Source organism: Plutella xylostella, chromosome 28 (assembly GCF_932276165.1).
Source record: "Plutella xylostella chromosome 28, ilPluXylo3.1, whole genome shotgun sequence".
Taxonomy (NCBI): Eukaryota; Metazoa; Arthropoda; class Insecta; order Lepidoptera; family Plutellidae; genus Plutella; species Plutella xylostella.
The window spans coordinates 6,523,686-6,550,838 of NC_064008.1; the positions used below are offsets into that span (position 1 = coordinate 6,523,686).

At 38.7% G+C, this 27,153-nt stretch overlaps 2 protein-coding genes across 8 annotated transcripts in view; one reads left to right on the forward strand and one right to left on the reverse strand.

Moving 5' to 3' along the window:
- The window catches only part of LOC105383179, a 67,984-nt gene extending 55,610 nt beyond the window's left edge, over positions 1 to 12,374 (reverse strand). For 3 of the 4 annotated variants that reach the window (XR_007267914.1, XR_007267916.1, XR_007267915.1), the window contains exons 1-8: positions 12,224 to 12,365; positions 8,493 to 11,989; positions 8,239 to 8,391; positions 7,560 to 7,714; positions 5,808 to 5,921; positions 4,345 to 4,444; positions 2,189 to 2,275; positions 1,528 to 1,649 (exon numbers count right to left, since the gene is read on the reverse strand). Coding sequence is in view for 1 of the 4 variants with exons in the window: in XM_038111144.2 (XP_037967072.2) it covers positions 1,528 to 1,649; positions 2,189 to 2,275; positions 4,345 to 4,444; positions 5,808 to 5,921; positions 7,560 to 7,714; positions 8,239 to 8,391; positions 8,493 to 11,963 (4,202 nt within the window). In the remaining 3 variants the exon portion in view is untranslated. Of the gene's footprint in view, positions 1 to 1,527; positions 1,650 to 2,188; positions 2,276 to 4,344; positions 4,445 to 5,807; positions 5,922 to 7,559; positions 7,715 to 8,238; positions 8,392 to 8,492; positions 11,990 to 12,223 lie in introns of all 4 variants that reach the window. The other variant, XM_038111144.2, reaches the window with a different exon arrangement.
- Positions 12,375 to 21,526: 9,152 nt separating this feature from the next.
- Positions 21,527 to 27,153, forward strand: part of LOC105390555 (anoctamin-4) — a 47,307-nt gene continuing 41,680 nt past the window's right edge. For 2 of the 4 annotated variants that reach the window (XM_048631126.1, XM_048631127.1), the window contains exons 1-4: positions 21,527 to 21,756; positions 22,101 to 25,545; positions 25,715 to 25,867; positions 26,944 to 27,098. In XM_048631126.1, the coding sequence (XP_048487083.1) occupies positions 22,141 to 25,545; positions 25,715 to 25,867; positions 26,944 to 27,098 (3,713 nt within the window). In that variant the 5' untranslated portion in view covers positions 21,527 to 21,756; positions 22,101 to 22,140. The remainder of the gene's footprint in view (positions 21,757 to 22,100; positions 25,546 to 25,714; positions 25,868 to 26,943; positions 27,099 to 27,153) is intronic. The other 2 variants (XM_038111220.2, XM_038111221.2) reach the window with 2 other exon arrangements.

Here is a 27,153-nt window from a genome sequence, read left to right on the forward strand (position 1 = left end):
GAAAATTAAAAAAAACAACCATATTTCAATAGTTTTTTTGGTTGTTTTGCATAAGTAACACCTTAATAAATTAATTAAAATAATCAGATGTGCATTATTCGACTTAAATTAGACATAACACCTCAAAATAGTTAAACATTTTGAAAAAATATTCAAATTGCAAAAACAAATAAATTAAATTAAAAAAGAATTTCATGTGACTTTTTTTGTGCACTTTAGATTAAAAACATTGTCAACTCATAAGCTTTCAAATAAGATAATTCAATATGAAATCGATAAAGGTATCACCAAGATATGGCAAAACAACCAAGTTATTTTGTCTAATTTAAGTCGAATAATGCACATTTGATTATTTTAATAAATTTAATATGGTTACTTATGCAAAACAACCAAAAAAATTATTGAAATATGGTTAGTTTTTTTTTATTTTCGGTTTTAAGCATAAAATTTCGCCAAAAATTTCAAAAAACCTTAAATATCACAATGTATCACAACTAAAATACTGTTACAAACAATAACATTCGTAGTGAAATGTAAACTACACTTAACGAATTTCAAAATCAGTCTATATTAGGTATATAAAAATTAGCATAAAAATAAGTCTATTTTTCTTTGCATTCAGTCTTGGCTAATAGTAACGAACTTCTATCGGTCTTTCTTACGTAAGCTCGAGGCATTTTGCTTTTTCTGTACAAATAAATAGATAAGCAAATCATGGTTATTTACGGAACGTGTTATATTTTAGCGGATTTTAAAAATGTTTATTACCTCTGGAACTGGGAAAGAGGAACATATGTTTCTCTTAACCTGGTTAAGCCGTTCCTCTTTCCCACCTTGCCATTTTGAAGGCTATGTTTTCATCGAAATGACATCGAAAAAGCACTAAAAACACAAGTTACAGACAATTTAATAGGTAGAAAATATAGATTAAACGTTATAGTTACACTTACCATAGCAATCAACGGCAATAACAACCGTTTTTTATATTAAAAATAATTTAAACAAGAAACGCGCTAGGTAGTAGTTTTTTTAGCTTGTCGACTGTTTTTTTTTCTCTTTAACTCGCTTAGTTGTCGTATTCCAATGCCATCAATCCAAGAATATTTGAACTACGCCTAATACTGTTTCGCATTAAAGTTTTCGTTTTATTAGCCACTGTCTCTCTTGCCCCATCGTCCCTCTTTCCCCATCTGACCTTAATATGGTTTGACTCTGAGAAAAAGCAAGGAAGTAAAAGAAAATAATATTTATGATTGTCTCAAGTAGTAATATGTATAGGGGCACAGCCAAATAACCAACCCAACCTTAAAACCCCCTTACTTTCGACATTAAAAGTCGCATAAGATAAAATATACCTAGCTAAAACACTCGAGGTAATTTTATCTATGGCCCAAAAAAACAAAACGTTATCAGTTGAGCGGTTTCGGAGCTACGCTACCACAGACAGATACACACACAGAGACACATCAAACTTAAAACCCCCTCTTTTTTCTTCGGGGGTTAAACAATAAACTGAACATCACTTACGTTCCAACAGAAGAATAGACCACGGTGGCGAGATAACCAAACAGCGAGCAAGCAAACGCGAGCACGCACAACACAAACAGAGCAAAATTGTAAAATGAATAAAATAAAAAGAAGGACGCCACCTGAAAAAGAATAATATATTATTGTAATCAAATTGGTTGAGAGTTGAGACGTAGTGTGGGACGCTCTCCGGCTAGATGGGGTGACGACTTGTGAAAGGTGGCTGGTTATGATTGGATGCGGAAAGCTAAAGATCGCATCCAGTGGCGTGCTTTGAGAGAGTACGTCCAGCAGTGAACTGCTGTAGGCTAATGATGATGATGATAATGAGAGTTGAGACTGTGGGCTTGGAATTAATAACGCCGAAGTTTATAAATCCGATTTCTATAACACAGGTTACCCTTCATACTACAGCGAAGTTAAAAGGTCACAGCACACATAATATTATCAACTCGGAAAAGGATAGTGATAGAATCAACTCGAGCCGTTCTATACTATTTTGTATGAAACTTCCAAATTCCCAATGCACACTAAGTGGAATCGTAACGTAATCGCCTCGCCTCGGGACAAGCTCGGGTGAAAGTCGATACAGTGACTATCCGTTTACGTTACGTTTATGTGTGCTGTGTACGTATAGGTACATATTAAATTACATACTCACTCTTTCCCCCATATATTCTTGAATCATTAAAATGGGGCACGATTTGAAACATACAAATGTAGGTGCAGCCCAATTGTAATAAAGAACCTAAAAATAATGAATAATAATTATATAACATATACTTACACAGAATGTCTGAACAAAAATGTTTGCATGGGAAATTGCCAATTAGGTATACAAAAGTTGTTTAGAATATTGCTATCTTAAAACAACTAAGGGCGAATTCGTCCAAACATCATCTTACACGAGAATAACTATACCGGAATAAAATTTATACGCGAGTAAATATCTAGGATAAGTACATTTGCCTTCTACCAAGTTATACCATGATTAATTGAATGAACGAGGAACGAAACTGTAACGCAACTAAAATAAAAATAGTTGCGTTTCAAAGCATGCAATAGAAATGACATGCCAACTTAGTTTGAATGGATATAGTATGAAATTGTTTATGTTTTAATATTTTATTTGCTGTTGTTATTTTGAGAATTTGCCTATTAACTTACTTTTGTTTATGTTTTGACAGATGTGCTTATATGTCATTATGACGGTTTTCTAATCAGCTGATGTGCCGCCGCCATGGAAGTAATAATACAACAGGAATGCGCACTCACCAAAATGATGCAAACAAAAATAGACCTAACGAATTCACCTTAAGATTTATATTTGAAGTGAAAGAGGCCGCGAGCCGATAGAGAGGGTTACCACAGAGCCCTTCCTCTCTTTCTAACAATTGCCAGGATTTAGTTGTGTAAACTTTAGTAGATTTTGTACGAAGAGAGCTATGCAAAAAATATATTAAATTAACTCATAGACTACTGTATATCATATCATTTACAAAAATAAATTTATAATAAATCATTATAAACATGTAATTTTAATGAAATATTTGGTATTTGTATGAATAATAATTTCATAAAAAATATTGGTAGTTTTTCTAAATACTCTACGACAAGACCGAAGTTGTCAAGATGACGGATGACGTTTATACTGTTGTGAGAGACGTTATGGTTAGGGTGACCATTCATTCGTACTTTTGAAGCACTTTCCATTAATTAGGACCTGTTTCATTCAACTTTTTGTTTTATTTTATACCTAAGTATCATTAGGTATTATTGTGGCTGTTATCTTAAAGGCTGGTAAAGAGTTATGAGCTGTTGATTTTTTTGGTGATAGATATGAGTATTATAAGATAATTTATCAAGCTTAAAACCGGCGGAAGCACTTAGGTTGAGATATTTTTTTTGAAGTCTTATGATTTTCATCAACTAGACTATGTAAACGGAACACCCACAGAGTAAAGACGTTTTAGGTACATAGTTGCGTTTAATGTTAACCTGTTTTGACACTTTCTTGTCAACACTACACCCAACTTTTATTTACTTAAAATTATATTTTCCCAAATTTCAGCTTTCCTTCCAATGAAGAAACATAGCAAAGGTGGTTCCAAGTAATTCCCACAAGTTTTCATCATTTTAAACCCGATGATAAATCCCGATTCATCGCAAGTGTTTATTATCGTTACAGTCGAACTATAAAGTCCTGACAATAAAGAGTGCGATTTTGCTAAGACTTTTTATCATTGTCAGTTATTTACTTACCTGTACATCGAATTGTTCGAATAAAAGGTGACTTTGAGACCATCGATACCTATTCGCGACATGATAGATTAGAAGTGATGTCTCATGAATTACCTAAAATTATGGTCACCAAAAATAGAAAGAGATGGAGGGCTCCGTGCTGACTATCTCTGTCGGCTCGTTTTTTTGGTGCAGTGCGCATTCCTGTTGTATTATTACTTCCATGGCCGCCGCCATTACAAAATTACTCTCGGATAAGCTCGTTACACGGTCAATTTTGGCGGTATAACATTTTATTCTTGGGATAAGCTACTTATCTTGGTTTCAGGTTTGGTAGAATGCAAAATTGGCTTACTCGCGAGTAACTGCTAGTTTACTCGTGAGTAAAAAGTTACTCGACGTTGGTCGAATCCACCCTAAGACTACGAAAATACTTAGGTTTACACGTCCTTTCATCTGTGAAATCGCTGTTTTTTTGTGTGATTTTCTCGGTATAGCGACGATAATAATTATCATCTTACCGCTAAATAATAATGTATAATACCACTTTAAAAAGTAATAAATGATAGTAATTACTTGTCGTAACTGAGCCTTGTCTGCTACTTGGTTGCTGACAAAGAAATAGGGTCCGTCGTGCAACGCGTACCCATCGCGAAACACTCCCTTCCTTACCAATCTGAAACAAAAATCAACAAACTTAAATTTAATGAATGATGTGGGTTGTATAGACTTAAGTATATTTTGTGAATGTTAATAAGATAATTTTATGTGCATGCTGTTGGTGATCCAAAGTAAATAAATAAATAAATAAACACTTGTGGAAGTAGAAAAAAAGACGGAAGGAATCTCGCTAACTAAAAAATGAGGCACAGCAATGGCGGTGACATGAGAGTGAGTGGGTGCGGTGCGACGCGATTGGCGCGCGGCGGCGGAATGACTTACTTTGAGTGTGAATGTGTGCGTGGCGGGTTTCGCCGTAACAATGAAACTGACTTACTTACCTACTTTGGGTGCCTCACTTTTAGTTAGCGAGATTCTTTACGTCTTTTTTAAATATTTTTTTTCTTATTTACACTGTTTATAATCATGTTTTCTTAGAATTAAGAATGTCAGATGATTTGGCTGCTACTACACGGGTTCTTTATCGGCGTAGATAAATGCCACTATATCGCGATTCACTACAAATACAGAGCTGTGATTGGTGGAACGCGCAAGCGCAAGCGAGTTTATTGACGTCGACAACGAACCCGTGTAGCGACTTCTGCTTTAGATACTGTAGATATAATTAGCGCATGTACGGTCAGCTGCATTAGTAGCTATGGATGTACCTTGTCAAACTAGCGAACCGTCAGTGTTTCAAGGAATTGATAGGCGTTTTCAGATAGATAAGGTACAAAAGTGAGTTACTTACGCAGCTGACTGTATCTTTGACAGCACAAGAACCTCAAAACAAAATGGTTGAACACAAAAGTACCTAGTATGTAGGTATAAGGTAAAGCAACGCTGCTTATGGATTGTTAAGGCCCGGGTCTCCTATTTACTCCGTAGGTCGCGTCAAGTGACACCGCCGTAGGCCGCGTCACGATGCTCACTACATCTACGCGCCAACGTCGGCGTGTGAGGGAGACCGCATCAGTAGTTTTAGTTTTTAAGTTAGTATTAAGAACTGGGCAGTCTGAAAACCAGCGCAGTGTGTTGCCGCATGCAATACGCAGCATTAGCTGAGGCTGTCCTTTTGCCACCTTTGTATTTATAAGTAAGCTTTCAAATTGTATTTTCTGTTTGTGGCAATAAACTATTTTTCTTTCTTTTCTTTCTTTCAGTACATTTCTATAGTGAGCATCGTGACGCGGCCTACGGCGTGACGCTGGACGCGACCTGCGGCGTAAATAGGAGACCCAGGCCTAATTGCCAATGTGCCGGTGGTGGTAGTACGGTAGGCTCCTTGAGGAGCCTTGATGTCAATTTAATGGTAGAATACAAGTACAGTCAGTCTACTCTGTATATTTGTTTATGAATAAGAACATGTAACGCCATACCTGTCGTAGCCATAATCGTTGGTGTCTGTCCCGTACGGTAAATGCAGAAGTATTTGGTTCACTATCATGGCTCGATCATGAGTTGAGTACATTGTAGGTTTTGGTGTTGCGTCTCTGTTGACATAAAATAATCAGGGCTGATTTTTCAATGGTCAGATAAGTGTTATCTGAAGAATAAAATTGTTGCTGTCATTGTCTATAGCTTGACAACTTCGTGCGCGACCCTCCTTGCAGGGTGAAAGAAGTGGCGGGGGCGAGGTAGCACGACATTTTAGAATACGGGTCACACGGAGAAAAGTGTGCCCGGATAAATCTCGCGATAACGTGTCACTATTTGTGACGTAATGTAAGAGTAAATTATGTTGATCAATAAAAAGGTTCTTATTACTAGTTTCTTTATTTAGGGTGGATTAGACCAAGTTCGAGTAACTTTTTACTCACGAGTAAACTACCAGTTACTCGGAAGTAAGCAGATTTTGCATTATACCGAACGTCGGCCAAACCAAGATTCGGCATACGGTTCTACAGAAAACCCCTAAACAATATATAGTTGTCGGGGAGTGGGCACGAGATAGCAGTAGTTGGTCCATGATTCGATCAGCCAGGTCGTTGGTATCGCCATTCATCATCACACTCCAGAAATAAAGGCAAAGATAGGTAGTACTCACTCGATTTATTCGGAATTACCGATCAATCTTACAAAATACACGAGGATGCACTTGACACAGTTGGATTAACTTTGATAGCGAAACGTGGTGATCCCTGCGGAAGGTGCACAACCGACCCGTTCAATAATTTAAATCAGAATGACAGTCCGTCCCTGCTCTACCGACTAGCCACCTTACCTTTTTATTTTTTAATATGCACCTTCGACAGATTCCACCCGAACTGCCAACATTTCAAGTGACAATTTGACGTTTCGATTAATCGAATGAATTTAGTAAACCTAATTATAAAGCAAGGTAAACCCAAAATCTTCTTGAACTCCGACATAGTTTTATAATGCGATTTAATCTATTTGCGAAAATATACGATTCGTGGTTTTTGACGTTATTTTATTGACGAATCATTGATAATAATAATAATATGATTATTAAAATTCAAAAGGTAAATATTCCAAGGATTGTGGCGGTTCTGGCCTCAACACTCATCCTAAGACTAATGGTCTCAGGATCAGTGGTCTCATGTGCGTCGAACTCAGATTATGACAGATTTTACAACACATGTGGCCGCCTCGACTGCTCGGCCGAGACTGCCGTAATAATGACGTGCAGTGCACGCGTTGTCCTTCCCCGCTACCCTCCCGCTACCCGCTGTCGTCTTGGGTACCTCGTCCCCTCCGCGTCTGTCACCCCGCAAGGAGGGTCGCGCACGAAGTTGTCGAGCTATAATACAGTGCCACAAACTTATCTGTTCCGGTGACAGCTCACGTGTAATATTTCTTCATTCTATAAGATTTTAAGTTTGCCAGTAGTGGTAATTCGCTCTTGTGGTTTCAATAAACCCATCTAATCTTTAACAATATACAATTCATTAGTAAGTAATGAGATATGGATCAATTTAGTTCGCTCTCACCGGAACAGATAAATTTGTCGCACTGTACAAACATTCAGATGTGACAGCAACAATTTTATTTCGCAGATAACGTTTATCTGACCATAGAAAAATCAGCCCTCAATCAAATAAGGAGTATTTAACCCCCGACCGCATTATCAATTAGCAGAACTTTATGTAGGTTATTGAAACGCTAACCTGCACACTTCCACATATTCTCGTTCTGGGGAGGGCACACAGTAAATGTGATGACTTTTGAAAAACTTTCTGATGCCGAACGCTCGCCCATACTTCTCTATGACATGGGCCGGGGCGTGGACTTTTGCGAAAACCAATGCATTGTTGCAAGGCATCTGAAACAAACAATCAATGCAGCTGCTAAAACCTGTTAAAAGGTTTCGTAAGGAACTAAACGAAAATATTTGAACACCTTAATCATTTATTCTTTAAGTTGCTGCTACACAAAAGGTTGCCTGGAAGAGATCGCTTTTAACGATAAGGCCGCTTATTGAGTAATATTATGCAGTGTTTATAAAGATATATAATTGAGATTTTGATTTCTGAATTAAATTATCAATTTAGTAAGAGGCATTCATTAAATATTTGACGGTCGAATGGCGTAGTGGTTAGTAGCCCTGACTGCTATGCCGAAGGTCCCGGGTTCGATTCCCGGCTGGGGCAGATATTTGTTTAAAGACAGATATTTGTACTCGTGTCTTGGGTGTTGATATTTATATTTATATTTAACATGTATCTATCTATGTATTTGTGTAGATATATCAATTGTCCGATACCCATAACACAGGCTCTGCCTAGCTTGGGGTCGGATGGCCGTGTGTGAGATGTCCCCACATATTATTATTATTAATATTATTACCACTCCACGCTCCAGCTCTATTTCAAGTCCAGTTTTCAGAGCTCCGGTTAGATAATTGGCACACATTTGCTCCACACGCAACTCTCCCGAGTCTTTCATGACCAAAATAAAATCAACTAGTCTAATTCTATCTCTGAACTTTGCACGAAAATCCTGAAAAGAACAAACAAATATTTAAGATTAAAAAAATATACACTTTTCATAGTAACAAAATAAGTTATAACGAATAAAATGCCATATAACAGAGTACTCACAGAGTTATACGACCGCAGTATTTCGTCGACGGTCATCTCTAAGGGACACTTGCAAATAATAGCCTTTTTCCTTCTTGCCATTATTTGTGCTTTCAGTGCTTCAGCCAGTTCTTTCCTCCTGATTGGTTCTAGGGCTGCCAATATTTTAGCCAACTTTGCTCTTCTCATCTCCATATATCTGATCCAAGCCTCCTTAGCTGCTAATTCCATTTCCTTTAATCTCACATTATCAGCGTAAGCATCTTTTTTGTATTGCGTCGGACAAGTGCAAAGGTTCTCTTCACAAATATTCTCGCCCATCATTTTCTGTAGCTCTTCCTCCGTGTAAGGTTGACAAATACACTTTTCGTGAGTACAAACTGGCGGTGGATCAGGTATTTTTTGTTCTAAAACAAATTTGCCAGTACCTGCGTCTAACGTGAGAACATAGTCGTGGCCTTGCTCTTTTAATTTCATTATTCTTTCCCTTTCTTCTTTTTTTTCAATCTTTGCCTGTTTCTTCACTTGCCTATCAAACTTGGCAGTTTTCTTCAGCTTATCGTTGTCATCGTAGTAAAACCCTTTGGGAGCAGGTTGCAAGTAATCTACTGGTGGTTGGTATTTCTCTGGTGGCTCCCATAGTGGAGGTATTACAGTGACCGGCGGAGGTTTCGCTCCTGCTGGGGGTTTCCATCGATTTGGTGGAAACCATAGTGGTGGAGGATTCCATTTTGCCACTTTCATGCCCGGCCTTGGTGTCCAACCAGGTGGTAGCCAACGCTTTGGTGGCATCCAACTCTTTGGTGGGAGGCTTCCAGGTGGTGGCTTCCAGTCTGGTGGTGGTAGCCACATTGGTGGTGGCAGCCATTTCGGGGGAGGATTGTATGCCGGTGAAGGTTTCCAACCAGGAGGCACCCAGCCCTCGGGGGGATAGAACTCCGGAGGTGGCTTACTTCCCGCTGGTGGTATGTATCCCGGGGGTGGTATAGCACCCTTTGGCGGCGTCCAACCAGGCGGTGGTATCCAATTAGGAGGTGGCGTCCATTCTATAGGCTCTTTTATTCCAGGTGGTGGCTTCCACCCAGGAGGAACCCACCCTTCTGGAGGCATGAATTCCTTCGGTGGTGTTGATCCTGGAGGCGGTGTCCAACCAGGAGGAGGTACCCAATTCTCAGGTGGATCCCATTTCACAACTTTCTGGTCAGGTGGAGGTTTCCATCCGGGTGGGACCCAACCATCTGGTGGTATTCGTCCAATCGTTGGAGGCTTTGGTATTGATCCGTCTATTGGAGGCCAATCTTTGGGTTTTTCCCATCCCTCAGGTGGCCTAGATCCAGGTGGTGGTGTCCACCCCATCGGAGGTTTCCATCCCGGGGGGGCTCTCCACGGCGGTGGGGTTTGTCCTGGAGGCGGGACCCACCCTGGCGGCACCCAGCCCGGTGGAGGCCAACCCGCCGGCAGTGCTTTTGCTCCCATTTGCGTTTGCCAATCTCCCGCCGGTGGGAACTTTCCTTTGGCTCCATATGATAATGGTGGTCCATACATACCGCCTGGTGCATATGCTCCTTTTGTTTGGAGTTCTTGAGCTGCCATTGGTGGTGCTCCAGCTCCAGGCTCTCCCGGCGCTCCTGGCGCTCCTGGCGCTCCTGTCTCTCCTGGCGGTCCCTGAGCTCCAAAATGATAAGATCCCCATCCTCCCCCAAATGGAACACCTTCTTCCGGGTAAGCTCCCATTTTCGTCATAGCTTTATACGGATCAGGACATCTACAGCATACATGTTTGCATGCCTCTGTTCCCTCTACTGAGGGATCTTCTAGCCAGGGGTACAATTCACTTAGCTTTTTCTTATCTCTGACTGAGCGTCGAAACTCTTCGGCATCGGCTTCTGGTGCTTCATCACGCTCTATGTAGGGTGCCTTAAATTTAATTTTAATTTGTTGTTCTGTCATATTTTTTATTTCTTTTAAAGTAGGTGGTGTCTTTTCAAATTTAATTTTCTTCTTCCTCAACTCATCCCGTTTGTATTTTTTCAAATGAAAAGCAGATTTCATGACTTTTGGAGGTGCTGGTCCAGCGCCTGTTGATCGCGTTTCAGTTGGTTTATCTGTAGTTGCAGCTGATGTTTCTGAAACTCCCTTTTTATGTCTCTTTTTAGTATCGACACATGCTGATTTTCGTTCTTTATACAGATTGTCACCTGCCATTGTCGTTCCTTCGTCGACGGCGGTTCCATCACCTTCATCTTTAGGAGGTGGATAGTGCCTTGATGGACATGTGCAACAAACACAGTCAACATTTTCTGGGTGTGTTTTCTCTATATTTACTTTCATGACAGTCGTTGGCTGAATATTGACTAACCTTGTCGGAAGAATCTCATTTTTATGAAGATTTATTGACTCTTCTGTACTCCAACAAGATTCAGAATATTCTTTGTTAGTGTTTGGTTTGTTTTGTATTTTTTTCCATTGATTAACAACGCGGAATGAGTTATGGTTGCTAAATGAATCATTTTTCACTCGCTTGAAAGATCGTTTGCGACTATATCTGTTGATAACATATGAACTTGCATTACCTAACAAAAGTTTAGAAGGTTTCTTTTTATTTGCTGATTTTTTATCTCTTTTCGTTTCAAGTGTAAATACATAGCATTGACTAACAGTACCAATTGATTTATTTTTGCCATCAGTAGTAGTTGTATCTATATTATGTTTATTATTAATTTTATCTTTGCTTTTAATTAATTCCACTTTTGGTTTCCTATGTGTTTTTAAAGTTTTGCCATTTGTTATTTGTGGTTGTGTTGATCTCGAAGAAGATTTATTAAACAAATGTTTAGACATAAACTTAGGAAATCTTGCTTTGCTGGGACATTGAAATACGATCTTTTGTTGACTGCCTTGGCTTTGAAACTTAGGGTGATATGTTTGTTTCTTTTTTGATCCGCAAGCTTTGCTTCTAGTACAATGCTTTTCTTCTTTACTCGAAGATTGTTGAAACTGAATTTTCGGATCTCGTCTGGTGCTTTTTACTTTTTTCTGCCATTCTTTGCTCTTACTTTCCAACAGAGTTAACTTAGTCTCCCGCCGTGATTTACTTTTCACATGTTTAACCTGTCTTGTCTTAACGTTTCTTCTTCTTTCTATTAAACTATCTGAAGAAGATTCTATGATATCATGCAGCTTGCGTTTATCGTTTAATCGTTTTCCAAAATGCTTTGGATTGCTTTGAAAACTATAAGTAACGCGGCAGTGTGATGGATATTGCCGTTTTACATTCAAAGTTGGATGATTTACGCTCCTTATTTTGTTTTTCTTAGTTAATTCATAAGTGCAAATCGTTTTTTCCCTTTTCCTCGAAATTAATCCTTCTATAATGGATAACTTAGAAAATGGTTTATGCTTTAGTTTGAGTCTTGATTTGTGTTTCATTAAAATTGGTCTTTTCTTCCACCATTTCATTGGCACATCACTGTCCGATGGTAAATTATCCATTTTATTTTAGTGACTAAAATTTTATACTGAAAAACATTAAATAGGCATTACTTACGCCATATAATGTTATTTTTTTCATAAAGCATAGCAGCTAAGAAAAAAGTATAATTATCTTATTAACATTAATTTATCTTGCACAGTTATGGCCAATAAGCTATAAGTATATAAGTAGGTACATTGACTTATACATAATATTTATGTGATAGGTGAAACAGCTGCATGTTGTAGGTGCTGGTAAAAAATTCAATTTACATTCTTACCTTCACTTTTTTAGTTTATTTTAACCCGTGTGTGTAAAATTCATAACGTTTCCCCATGTAAATTATATTCTTATGCCTAAATTTAAAGTAAAATAAATAGATAAATAATTATAAAATCATCGGGTAACAAATCGTCGACGAATCATCGATGACTTTTAAATTGTTTTAAATTTCAAAATAAATACCATAGATTACACCAGATTTCCAAAAGAATAATTGCCACTGATACCTACTTAAGGCTCGTTTATACAGTGCGAGCTGCTGCCTGGCCAGTAGACAGCTACTCGGATTGTGTACTCGTACGCCAGTAGCTCGGCTCGCCTCTGCTGTCTACACGACACCCAGTCCCAGTCCGAGTCGAGTCGCGATGTCGGATGAACTTGTTTTAATAAAAAATCTCACAACTGTCCGGCTGGCCCTGGCGAGCTACTGCCGAACGCGTCCAAATGTTGCGAGCGACGGCCGGCTGTCATGGGCGAGCAGGCGAGTGAAAACAAAACAAAACATCTATCTATCTATGTATTTGTGTAGATATATCAGCTGTCCGACACCCATAACACAGGTTCTGCCTAGCTTGGGGTCGGATGGCCGTGTGTGAGATGTCCCCACATATTTAAAAAAAAAATATATGTTAAAAACTAACTTGGATGCGAGCTACTGAACAACTCGCACGTACGAGTTACTCGTAAGTTACATCCAAACACTAGTACTGCCTCTGTGGTCTAGTGGTAGAAGCTTCGCTTCATGACCCAGAGGTCCCGGGTTCTAAGTTTGGTTAGGACATAGAAGGCTGATCACCTGATGTCCGAAACAGTGAAACGATCCATGCTGTCGGATGGGCATGTAAAGCAGTCGGTCCTGCGCCTAGCTCTCTCCAGTCGTGTCGGTCAATCCGTCCCATTGGGTTATGAGAGTGATGGAACAGAGAGTGCTCCTGTGTACTGCGCACACACTTGGGCACTATAATCTACTCCTGCGTGGATGGCTGATCTCAATTGAGATTGGCCGCCGTGGTCGAAATTCGGCTAGGAGGACATTACATCCAAACAGTGCGAGTTACTGCAGTGCAGCTACTCGGAAGGCTGACTCGTACGCTAGCTCGCACTGTGTAAACCAGCCATTAGAATAATAACGGCCGCACAGAACCATTCGTTATTATTCTGAAAAACCATCACCAATGTCTGCCTGCATGTCTGCATCAAAAAAATTATAATGCATGCCTAAACTCTAATTTTTAATCCCGCGGAATTCTGACTGTTATCAATTTTTGACATGTCAGAGATCACAAACCTTTTTGGCTGGGTTTTTTCAATACGAGTCTGAACCTAAGTTGTATCCGGTCAATTTTCTATATTCTATTTTTAATATTTAGAATGATGGTCTTTTCGTTTGGCGCAAAAAAACCACGAGGACGCTTTCTCGGAGAGAGTAAGTCTGACTCTTGTGCTCTGTCAGATGAGGTTGCTTCCCGGGAAGGGCCAGGTTGTGGCTCCATAACGTTTATAAAAATCAACAAACGATCACAACGCAAAAAGTCAACAATAAAAAAACCGGCCAAGTGCCAGTTGGACTCGCGTTCTGAGGGTTCCGTACAAGTCTACTTACCTGAGATATTTTTCCTTTTAATTTAATCATTATGTAAGTACATCTATACGAAATATCAGCTTAATGTCTTTAACCGTTTCTGAGAAAAAGTGCGGTGACGGACAGATGGACAACAAAGTGATCCTATAAGGGTTCCTTTTTTCCTTTTGAGGTAGTGAACCCTAAAAAATAATAGTGGCAATCGTATCAATCGTTTCCGAGATATTCGTGGACATACATACCAACAAGCATGTAAAAATAGGTGCATACATATAACATACCTATATATATATATTTTTTTTATTTATTAGCCCTAATAGATTGTCATATATATGTGAATATGGTACAGTTCGAATAATCTTATATACATACCGAACATAATACCGAATCGAGAATCTTTTTTTGAAATCGATTAAAAAGGTTTATTATCCCTGAATTTAGTAGGAAGTGATGCCATGCTAAGGAATAAAATAAAGTAGGTAGGTTACCTACTTAATTAAAATTAATTCGATACATTGGTCGTGATCCTACTTAATATTATAAATGCAAAAGTTTGTGAGTATGTGTGCATGTATGTATTTGTATGTATGTGTGTATGTTTGTTACTTCTTCAAGTGAAAACTGCTGTACCGATTTTAATGAAATTTGGAATGGAGTTCGCTGACACCCTGGATTAACACATAGGCTACTTTTTATCGAGGAATTCCCACGTGAAAACTTGTTAAGGCGAAGCGAAGCTCGCGGGAACAGCTAGTATTGAAATAAGTATTTGTTATTTTTGTATTAGTTCACTTTAGCAAGTAAATATTTAGATTTATCGTTTTCTATGAAAACATTTAAAAAAAAATATTGCCCTGAAATGGATCCAATTTTTTTCCCTTTTCGGTAAAGAGCTTTTTTAGTAGCATCACTGTCAGAATTCCGTCGGATTACTAATTACACATATTAAGTACAGTGTGAGCCCTTCGTCAACAAATCCGGATATTTTATACAGTTGGAATAACGTTATCTAAATAAATATTTATTGGTTTCACTATAAGCCTTCCTATTAACACCTTCTAGCTTGAATAATGAGCTTTTTTGTGGATGGTAAGTTGTTTTTAAATACAGAAATAGAGTAGGTAGTCACAGGCAAAATTTCAAGTATCAAAGTCAGTTTTGTTTCTACATCTACACATTTCTACATGAAAGATAGCTGCGCCCTCATTAAATTTCAGGACTTTATAGTTCAGCAGTAAGTACGATGCTTTCAAAATACAGTCGATGACTAGGATTAGGAAACCAACGGAAGTAATAAGTACTATTTAGTACTAATTTACTGTACTAATTGCTTCCATGAGGAAACACTAATTACATAAGAATATGAAACATCGCATTTTATCAGCCCTATCAATCCTCATAATAAACTCCCAAAGGCAACCCGATCCGATCTTGGATATTCGAAACGAACACTAACTAATCTAGGCAGAACCTAGAAAGCTATCAAATCTAGATACACCGACAGCGAGTTAGCAATAAGCCAGGTAATGCCCACGGGCCCGGCGTCTCGATGGCAAACTTTACTAGAGTGACACGATAAGCCGGATTGAACCCGACACGACCTACAATGTTGACCCCATTTCTTTTAATAATTATCATCATCACGACCCATCACGACCCATCACGTCCCATCTGCTGGGACACGGGTCTTCTTGCAATGAAGGAAGGGTTTAAAGCCTATAGATTGGCAAGTTGCTTGGCGACCCTCCTTGCGGGGTGAAAGACGCGGAGGGGACGAGGTACCCAAGACGACAGCGGGTAGCGGAAGGGTAGCGGGGAAGGGCAACGCGTGCACTGCATGTCATTGTTACGGCAGTCTCGACCGCGCAGCCGAGGCGGCCACATGTCTTATAAAGTCTGTCATAATTTGAGTGCGACCCACATGAGATCATTGATCCTGAGACCATTAGTCTTAGGATGAGTGTTGAGGCCTTTTTAATATTATCATTATATTATTATTACATAGGTATCTATAATTCGTCAACAAAATAACGTTAAAAACAACAAATCGTATAATGTCTCAATATAGGGGCTTCTTGTAGAACAGGGTACCGGATCAGTCATGCTTCGCGGCTAAAGGTTGGTACTGCGCAGTCAGATACGAAAAAGTAAATAACAAAGACGAAGAGTCCATATGACAGTGCGTCAGTTGTCAGTTCTTGTAACTAGGAAAGCAACCAAAATTTATGTGATTTAATGAAAGTAATTAATGAGCAAAACACAGAGAAAAATTACAAAATTGATGAAATTTTGAAAGAAAATGGTCATACAGTGCTTTGCCTACCCCCATACCACCTGGAATTAAATCCTATTGAACTTGTGTGGCGGTACGTGAAAGGCGAGCTCGCAAGAACGTCGATTGAACTTAGATAAAGAGATAAAAGACTTAGAGTTGCTTTTCTCTAATTATTCGCCTGAAAAGTGGAGAAATTGGTCACAATTGGTCGTCAGACCATGTCATAAAAAATTAAGACGAATATTATAAATCTGATAGAGTATTTGACGATGTATTGGACAGGTATGTTATTGTTTATTTATAATTTAATGTAAATTTAACATAAAATATTATAGGTGTACACTGAACTAATATGACTGGCGTACTCTAGTACATTATACTTCAAAGTAGGTATAATGTTTTTTGGTTTTTGTCTTAGATTTATAATTGAAGTTAATGAAAACGATGATGAAGATGAGGATGACGACGACGATGAACAAGTTCAAACAGAGAGTGAACATGAAAGTGACATGGAAATTGATTTATAAAATAAAACACTTTTACATAAATAAATTCAAATTGGTAGATATTCTGAAGGTAAACATCCAAATGTTAATGCTGTCAAACTATAAATTTTAAGCTAAATATGACATTTACGGGAACACTCATAGAACAAAATTTTACTTACGTCAGAAATAGTTACAAGCTATCGCGAGATTAATCCGGGCACACTTTTCTACGTGTGTAGCATGTCGTGCTACCTCGCCCCCGCCACTTCTTTCACCCCGCAAGGAGGGTCGCCAAGTAACTTGCCACATTATAGTTATTTGGTGGAGCCATTTCTTTTAAATACTTGTAAATACTAGTGAGAAAATGACCAAATTACTCGTAAAAGGAAAATGCTTAAGGGCCCGTACAGGGTGACGTGCCGCGCCAATTTTGGGTTTTCAATGCTCTTCACACAGCACACGCAGTGACACGCACACATGTAAGTTTGCACAGTGGGTCGATAAACTTTTACTCGCCAACTTTATTGACAATTATGTTTAAGTACATTTTAGGTGATTTTAGGGTAAGTAGGTAAGCATAATTCTTACTTACACTGGTAGGCACCAGGAAAGAGTAGAAATTAATAGGGGTGCCACTTTACTCTATACTCGGAACCCGATTAGCTTTCTCAAACAAATGTGGTATTTACTTGTAGAAAGGTAACTACAAGTATTAAAGTGTAGATAATAAGTTTCGGGCATCCTCCAGCCAACTGAACCCCGACGACAAAGCAAAGTAAATACATAGTGTCGCAAAAGGGCTATACTAAGCCAAAAGGGGATGACTCAAGGGGTCATTCTGAACAACTTTTGTTCTAAGAGATTTGCAAATTCGCGAAAAAAAATCATTTTCCATGGTAAAAAGTCACATGTCCAACAAAGTTTCTAAAAAAATTCAAAATTCAAAATACAAAATATTTTATTTCGTAAACTTACATACTAGTTACAATAGTTGATGGGGTATCCTTTTAAGTATAAAGTACCTGTGCCAGGATACCCCGCTCTTCCATATACTAAGTACATTTTAAACAGTTTCTATGAAAAAGGTTTTTTTTTGTTAATTTCCAAAACTCGAAGAGCAAAAGTTCAGAATGACCCCCTGTCTTAATCCTTTTTACCCGACTGCCGAAGGAGGAGGGTAATGTTTTTTGATTGTATGTATGTATGTTTGTCTGTTTCTTTGTTCCCTCCTGTAGCCTAAACGGCTTGATAGATTTTGATGTATGAGGTATTGTTAGAAGCGTATTGATGGCGCGATGGTTAAAGGCTATGTGAGGTTCCATTAAAATGTACATAGCGCCCTCTAGAGGACATAACGTGATGATCGAAAAAATAATAATTCAACTTTGCCGTGTAAGGTATCAAATGAAAGGGCTTGATTTTCACATTACAAAAATATGCATATTGAAGGTATTTAAATAACAACACCAAAATTATTGAAATTAAAAATGATCATGAACTACTGACGTAAAATTTCATAAAATAAAAACAAAAAAAAGTTACAAATAAAAAAATACAATTATAAACAAACGAAAAACCCGACTGTACGCTAAAAACATGAAAACAAGTCCCAATGTTAATGGAAAGTATCGCAGGCGGGGACCAACTTGACCGCCACTCAAGGCCGTTTTCTAAGTAACATTCAGCTAAATGGTGAACCCTCTGCTGATCCCCACCTACGATACTTTCCATTAACATTGGGACTTGTTTTCATCTTTTTAGCGTGCAGTCGGGTTTTTTGTTTGTTTATAATTTGTTTAGTACTATATACCGCTTTTTCAATACCTGTAAGTACATTTTTTGGTAGCAGCATAATATTTTTACTTAATTTTAGGGTTTCGAACGTCAAAAGAAAAAAAGCAACCGTTATAGGATCTCTTTGTTGTCCGTCTGTCTGACTGACTGTCTGTCACCGCCCTTTTTCTCAGAAACGGGTAAAGATATCAAGCTGATATTTCGCATAGATGGGGAGTTCCCCAAAAAAAATATTATGGTACTCCCTGTCCCACACAAGTAAATTGGGGTTTCCAGTTATTTTGATGTGTATCCTTTTTTTTCTTTGTTGTATTGTATAAGTATATGTTTCTTTTCTTTAAATCTGTATTTTTTTTGTTGTTGCTGTCTATGTGTCGAATAAATGTATCTTTATCTTCAAATCACGCCATCTATCGTTTGTTTTTTTGTGGCTACTGTCTATAGAAGAAATTCCGTCATTGACAATTTTACGTTACGAATTTATTTTTATTTTTACATTTTCGCGGAGAACCAACAGCATTTTGTTAAAATAAATATAATAATAAAAAATATAAATAATTATTACTTATGAACACATAACAACTTGATGCCATTAACAGAATGAACTTAGTAAACCCAGTAAACCTAACACATCCAGAGGAAAAATAAAATCTCTTTCTCTCTCTCTGAAAAACATACTTAATAGCCCAAACTCGATGCTTTTAGCTATTAAATCTTTGAAATAAAATTCAGTCACCTCCGTGTTACTGCCCTCATCAGATCCTCACGAGACCATGCCTCTCATGGTGAGACTGTGTTTTTGAATCCTAACCTAATCTTCCTACGTATTGTCATCACTTAGATCCATTCACTATATTCCTGCTCCTCATCCCAGGGCCGTGGGGACCGGAGGCACGTCAGCTTTTTAAAGACATCAGCAGCAGACTAATAGAAGTCTCAAGGGACCCTAGGGCTGGCACTTACCTATCACAAAGGCTAAGCATCGCTATATAGCGGGGTAACGCGGCCAGCGTCTTGGGTACCCTACCCGACAGTGGCAGCGATCTGGCCAGCATCTTCTTTTTAGTTTAATTTTAATTTTATATTAGTTAGTTTTAGTTAGGCATTAATAATTATAATTTAATCAAGAAGTAGGTACCATGGACTTAACTAATAAAAAACATTATCATTTAATTTATTGAATATAGTATAAGAATTATGCGTCCTCAATTTCAAATCAAATTATGTTGGTGTCATAAAAGTTGAAAAAGTGCAATGACAACCAATGTGCAGTGATTTTGTGTCTGTACACAATTAGATCGCGAGCTGTCAGTGCCGCCTAAACCGACGTGACCCTTCTTTGGAGGCCACCGGCCGACTGAGTCAAACGTCGCTTGTGTTTATGATTTTATAACACAGAAAGCCACCATAGATATTTGTATGAAGATTTGAGGGAAAAAAATTGCTCAAGTTTGGGATTAATTTACACAAAATAGGTGAGTGTTTATTAAAAAACAAGGTATTTAGCGCCTAGTCCAAGCATTTATCTTTATAATTTGATAAGAATCATATGAAAATTCTTGATAATTACGACACAGTTGTTACAATACGGGAGTGTGATTTACTGGTTTTTCGTAATTAATTTACAGTTATCCATAAGCATTTACTTAAATTCGAATGATTCAGCACCTAGCTAGACTCTTCGGCTACCTGTGTGATTTTTTTCAAGGCTGTAGAGCATCATTTACTACATAATTCTATGACAATGCCAACCCTCGATTGCCTATTGCAGACCCTTAATGATGCCGTCTGCAATATTGAAGTCACAACAGCACATCAGAATATTACAAACCAGAAAACGTAAATGTTGTGTTCAAATTTTAATTATAAATGTATAAAAAATTGGGGCTATTTTAAGTTAATTTATTTTGTAAGAGGAACTTTTTGGCATCATCCGTAGATTTAACGATAGAAGCGATGTCTTTCAGAAAACTCCATTCAACCAGGTATCACTTATACAACAAAACCTCGTCTAGTCCACCGTCTAATACTAGGTACTACCACCCTTGTTACTATTTTCTAATTTTACAACACCCTATATGTAAAAAAGAGATACAGGGAACAACTCCGTGGTTGAACGAGAATCAAAGTGGAATCAATACCAACTCATTAGCCGGATCCACACCGGACGATCCAAAGCGCTCAGATCGCGCGCGGCATGGAGCGCGCTCCACGGAGCGTGAAGTGTAGAAGACGTGCCGCGCGCGATCCATGTGCGCGGTCTGGACGGTTCGGTGATAATTCACAATGTATCCGTTTAATTTCCCTATATACTTAGGGAGAATTAGCTTCAGCTCCATCATCAATTAACTCTTTGTAAAGTCGAATCCCATATTCCAACCGGTTTTTAAAAATTGTTTCAACCGAATACTGTCTTTTTCGTTTCCGTAATTTTTTCCATAAATATACAAGTAAAATGTAGCTTGCAGCTGCTACGGCTATTCGTCGCCGTCGTTGCACGTGTGACTCCATAGTCAGACAAAATTCAACTGATTCAGTATGGATCGGCAGGAGCGCGTTGGAGCAGCCAGTCTGGATCGACCGAGAACGATCCACGCTCCACGCATCACGATCTTGGATCGTGGATCGCGCGATCGCCGATCCATTTTGGATCGTCCGGTGTGGATCCGGCCATTGACAGCAGAATGACACTCCAACTGTGGCGGTCCCGAGTTATCATTCAGACTTTATATCTTTGCTTTGCTTCGAGGGAATAGCTAATGAATTTTGCCACAATGATGTGATGAATCATCAAGCCGTAGATTCATTTCCTTTCAGCATCATCTATCAGCCAATCATCGCCCCGTTTGTCTTCGGCTTCCCTTATTTGTTAAGGCCCGCAAATTTAACCTTGTTTTCTATACAAATACTAGTTATGAAAAACTAAAATTTTGTTTATTTTGGTAAAAAAAAGTATTATTAACAGGTACGGAACTCTTCTTGCACAAGTCGACATACACATTATGGGCTAGGCCGGTTTTTTTCAGTCACCATTATAATTATTAACCTCAGAATAATAACGGTTTTTATAATATTCATTCAGCCTGTTTGGTTTTTGTAAATGGTCCTTTAGAGGACATACCTACATAAAAGAAAAATACTTTACTGACAATCTGACTTGTCTGACACTGAATCCCTCCAGAATGACATATTATTGACTATTTTACTTTTCGTTTTGTATTTTAGATTATTTTATTTATTTATTTATGTTATCTAGTAATTTAATAGGTATAAACTTGGATTTACTATTTATATTGGATATCACACAATCACGGATGCAAGAACATGGATACAGATGCATTTCCTTATCGTATTATCGGAGTATAAAAGGAAAAAGAAGGCTTCATAACGAGGTAACCATTAGTAGAGAACCAGAAAAGGGATACATATTCAATAACCAGTTTAGATTTATCACAGAGTCTCTCCGGTCTGGTCTTATGATATAGTATATACAAGGCTAGAGGTGATGGAAGTAATTGAATCTGCTGAATGACGTTCTGGCTTCATATTAACATGGATACAAATATAATCCACGTTGCACATTCTAAGCCTAAGAAAGTAAATCAATAATAATAGTTTCCATTTGAATAGTTGCCAGCAAGAGAAGTTTCTAGCCTAGTGTTTGTCACCTAGCCGCTAAAAAGGAGCTTCCATCATTATAATATACACTGTTAATCATTATCGTTGTATTTTTCAGATTTGAACATCTTTAACCGGATTTTATCTACACGAGCAAAATGGATGAACTAAAGAAAACAACCGATGAGGAAGATTCAAAAAAATGGTGGGCAGGTAGATCTTCCAAAGCAACACACAAATGTGGAATAAAATTTAAACCACAACCAATTTCTAAAATATCGGTCCTTGACACTTTGATGTTAAAAAGAAAGCACAGAAACCCACCCAATTATGAATTAACAAAGAAAAATAAAGTGAGAGGTATAAATGTGGCAACATTAAACAATAAACGAAATATACCATCACTAAGTAATATCATTGGTAATTCTGGAAAAACTTCAAAACTTCTTAATAGAGATAGGCTACTTTATGAAATCAAAGAACGCAATTTTGGAAGTAAATTATTTAAAAGTAACCAAGAAAAAAGATATGGCCACAATAACAAAGAGTCACATGAAAACATTTATGAAAAATACAAGAAACAATCTATACGTGAAGAAAGAAAGGTATTAAGAAAAGATTCAAGCAAAATCAACAAACAAAAGATAATATTTCAATGCCCAAGCAAAGCCAAGTTTCCTAAAACATTATCTAATCATTTCTATAAAAAATACTACACCTACAGAAGTACTACTGCGCCAACAAAAATGGATACAAACCAAAATAAACCAGCTAACATAAAGTCTAACAAAATGTTTGCTAAACAATCAGAATATCTAAACGAGTCGTATGAATCCACTTCTTCACACAAGTGCTTTAAAAATAAAAGTAAAGACAGAGATAAATTAAAATATTCAAAGATTTTTTCAAACTCGGCTATACGACAATTTTATGCTTTTGGAAAGTTGAGGAAGGACATGGATAAGAAAATAGAAAAACCAAAGAGATCTTCCAAACTACTCTTAGGAAGTGCAAGTTCTTATATGACAAAAAGTTTGCGTGATGACTATTCTGTAAAGACTGAAAAACATCTGAAATCTATTGACATCGTCTCTAAATGGAAAACATTACAAGAACAGCAGTCTTTAGAATCAAATTCTAAAGTAAAGTTGGCAAGGGCCAGTAATCGTATACTGCCTACTACATACAAAATGTGTTCTAACTCAACACAAAGTAAATATTTCCCAAAGAGGTCAAACAAACAATCAGCATCACTTAAAAGGTTAGTGAAAATTCCAGCAACGACTGTGATGAAAGTAGAAGTAAAAAAAACTCACCCAGAAAATGTGGATTGTGTTTGTTGCACATGCCCATCTCGGCACTACCCACCAGAAAAGGGTGATGGTACTGCGGCAGAAACCGCCACTGAAATGGATGGTGACAACCTAAATATAACTAAGAAATCGGTATGTGTCGATACGAAGAGGAGACATAAAAAAGGCGTTAAAGACACGTCAGCTACTACTGCAGATGGTCCTCCAGCAACAAAATCTACGGGAGCTGGACCAGCACCACCACAAGCAATGAAATCTGCTTTCCATCTAAAAAAGTATAAAAGAGATGAACTGAGAAAAAAGAAAATAAAATTTGAAAAGACACCTCCAACTTTAAAAGAAATTAAAAACATGACGGAACAACAAATCAAAATTAAGTTTAAAGCCCCTTATATAGAGCGTGAAGAGGCACCAGAGGCTGATGCTGAAGAGTTTCGTCGATCAGTGAGGGATAAAAAAAAACTGAGTGAACTTTACCCTTGGCTGGAAAATCCAACCGTGACGACATCAGAGGCATGCGCCCACGTTTGCTGTAGATGCCCTGATCCATATGAAGGTATGACAAAAATGGGAGCTTATCCAGAACCGGGGGTTCCATTTGGAGGTGGATGGGGATCCTATGGGTTTGGAGCTGGGGCACCGGGAGAGCCAGGTGCACCGGGAGCTGAAAGACCACAGATAGCACCACAAGAATTGCCAACAAAAGGAGCATATGCACCAGGCGGTATGTATGGACCACCATTATCATATGGAGCCAAAGGAAAGTTCCCACCGGCGGGAGATTGGCAAACGCAAATGGGAGCAAAAGCACTGCCGGCGGGTTGGCCTCCACCGGGCTGGGTGCCGCCAGGGTGGGTCCCGCCTCCAGGACAAACCCCACCGCCGTGGAGAGCCCCCCCGGGATGGAAACCTCCAATGGGGTGGACACCACCACCTGGATCTAGGCCACCTGAGGGATGGGAAAAACCCAAAGATTGGCCTCCAATAGACGGATCAATACCAAAACCTCCAACTATTGGACGAATACCACCAGATGGTTGGGTGCCACCCGGATGGAAACCTCCGCCAGATCAAAAAGTTGTGAAATGGGATCCGCCTGAGAATTGGGTACCTCCTCCTGGTTGGACACCGCCTCCAGGATCGACACCACCGAAGGAATTCATGCCTCCAGAAGGGTGGGTTCCTCCTGGGTGGAAATCACCACCAGGAATAAAAGTGCCTGTAGAATGGACGCCACCTCCTAATTGGATACCACCGCCTGGTTGGACGCCGCCAAAGGGTGCTATACCACCCCCGGGATACCTACCACCAGCGGGAAGTAAGCCACCTCCGGAGTTCTATCCCCCCGAGGGCTGGGTGCCTCCTGGTTGGAAACCTTCACCGGCATACAACCCTCCTCCAAAATGGCTGCCACCACCAATGTGGCTACCACCACCAGACTGGAAGCCACCACCTGGAAGCCTGCCACCGAAGAAATGGATGCCACCGAAAAAATGGGTCCCGCCTGGTTGGACACCAAGGCCGGGCATGAAAGTAAAACAATGGAATCCTCCACCACTATGGTTTCCACCAAATCGATGGAAACCCCCAGCAGGAGCGAAACCTCCGCCGGTCACTGTAATACCTCCGCTATGGGAGCCACCAGAGAAATACCAACCACCAGTAGATTACTTGCAACCTGCTCCCAAAGGGTTTTACTACGATGACGACGATAAGCTGAAGAAAACTGCCAAGTTTGATAGGCAAGTGAAGAAACAGGCAAAGATTGAAAAAAAAGAAGAAAGGGAAAGAATAATGAAGTTAAAAGAGCAAGGCCACGACTATGTTCTCACGTTAGACGCAGCTACTGGCAAATTTGTTTTAGAACAAAAAATACCTGATCCACCGCCAGTTTGTACTCACGAAAAGTGTATTTGTCAACCTTACACGGAGGAAGAGCTACAGAAAATGATGGGCGAGAATATTTGTGAAGAGAACCTTTGCACTTGTCCGACGCAATACAAAAAAGATGCTTACGCTGATAATGTGAGAATAAAGGAAATGGAATTAGCAGCTAAGGAGGCTTGGATCAGATATATGGAGATGAGAAGAGCAAGGTTGGCTAAAATATTGGCAGCCCTAGAACCAATCAGGAGGAAAGAACTGGCCGAAGCACTGAAAGCACAAATAATGGCAAGAAGGAAAAAGGCTATTATTTGCAAGTGTCCCTTAGAGATGACCGTCGACGAAATCTTGAAGTCATATAATTCTGTAAGTATACATTTATGCCAATTTATTTTTATGACTTACTTTTCCTAGGTTTGCTTAGTGTTATTGCAGTTTTAGTCACTGTTAAACTATCAACATTATGACTTACTCCTCAAGATCGTGTCCAACAGTTTACTCCTAGGGACCGTGTTTGATGAAAGCAATTTTCTAGGATTATCGAGCAAAGTTCCGGGACAAGATACGGCTGGTGGACTTTATTTTGGTCCTCAAAGACGACGGCGACCCTCGCGTGGAGCAGATGTGTGCCAACTTCCTCACAGGAGCCCTGAAAGTTGGACTGGAAATTGAATTAGAACGTGGAGTGGTAATTTAAGGACACTTATACAGGGTGTTTCAAAAAGGGTTACTAAGCCGAAAGAGGGTGATTCAAGGGGTCATTCTGAACAACTTTTGGAAAATCGCGAAAAAAAATATCGTTCTCCATAGTAAAAAGTCACGTGACCAACTTTACAATACAATACAATCCTCTTTATTTGCACCAAAAAAAAAACCAGAAAGTATACAAAATTAAACTTAAATAATTATAAATAAACGAAAAACCCGACTGCACGCTAAAAAGATGAAAGCAAGCCCCAATGTTAATGGAAAGTATCGCAGGCGGGGACCAGCAGAGGATTCACCATTTAGCTGAATGTGACTTAGATAGGTGTACCATGTGTGGCGGTCAAGTTGGTCCCCGCCTGCGATACTTTCCATTAACATTGGGGCTTGTTTTCATCTTTTTAGCGTGCAGTCGGGTTTTTTGTTTATTTATAATTATATTTTTTTATTTGTAACTTTTTAGTTGTTTTTATTTTATGAAATTGTATGTTAGTAGTCGAGTTTTAATTTATTAACATTTTTTATTTCAATAATTTTGGTGTTGTGATTTGAATACCTACAATATGCATATTTTTGTAATGTGCTAATCAAGCCCTTTCATTTGATACCCCACACGGCATAGTTGGAAAAATATAATTTTTTCGATGATCACTTTATGTCCACTAGAGGGCGCTTTATACATTTTAATATAACGTCACATAGCCTATAACCATTGCGCAATCAATACGCTTCTAACGATACCTCATACATCAAAATCTATCAAGCCGTTTAGGCTACAGGAGGGAACAAAGAAACAGACAAACATACATACACACAAACATACAATCGAAAAACATTACCCTCCTCCTTCGGCAGTCGGGTAAAAATAGGAACAGTACAAAAAGGTGGCCTTATTGCTTATAGCATATAGTCTGGTAGAGATTGTTTTTAGCAAAATTTGGCCGCCTTTTTGCACTGTTTTTTTTTAAGGTTATAAATAGCTTTTTGTATTATTTCCTTTGGTGCAAATAAAGACTATTGTATTGTATTGTGTATTGTATTGTACCTTCTGTATTGCAGATGCCCTGCAACTCCCAGCTAGTGTTTGCCAAGGTCCACGCGCCACCGTACATCATCGAGAAGTACGGACGGGCATTCGGCATTAGGAAGTACTTCAAACGCCATCACATCTACTGCGTTCCGTCACCAGAACGCGAGTATGTCGAGGTTGCCAGGTGAGATGAGGAAGATATTTCAAAAACACATCTATGAATAAGTAAATTTTAAGCA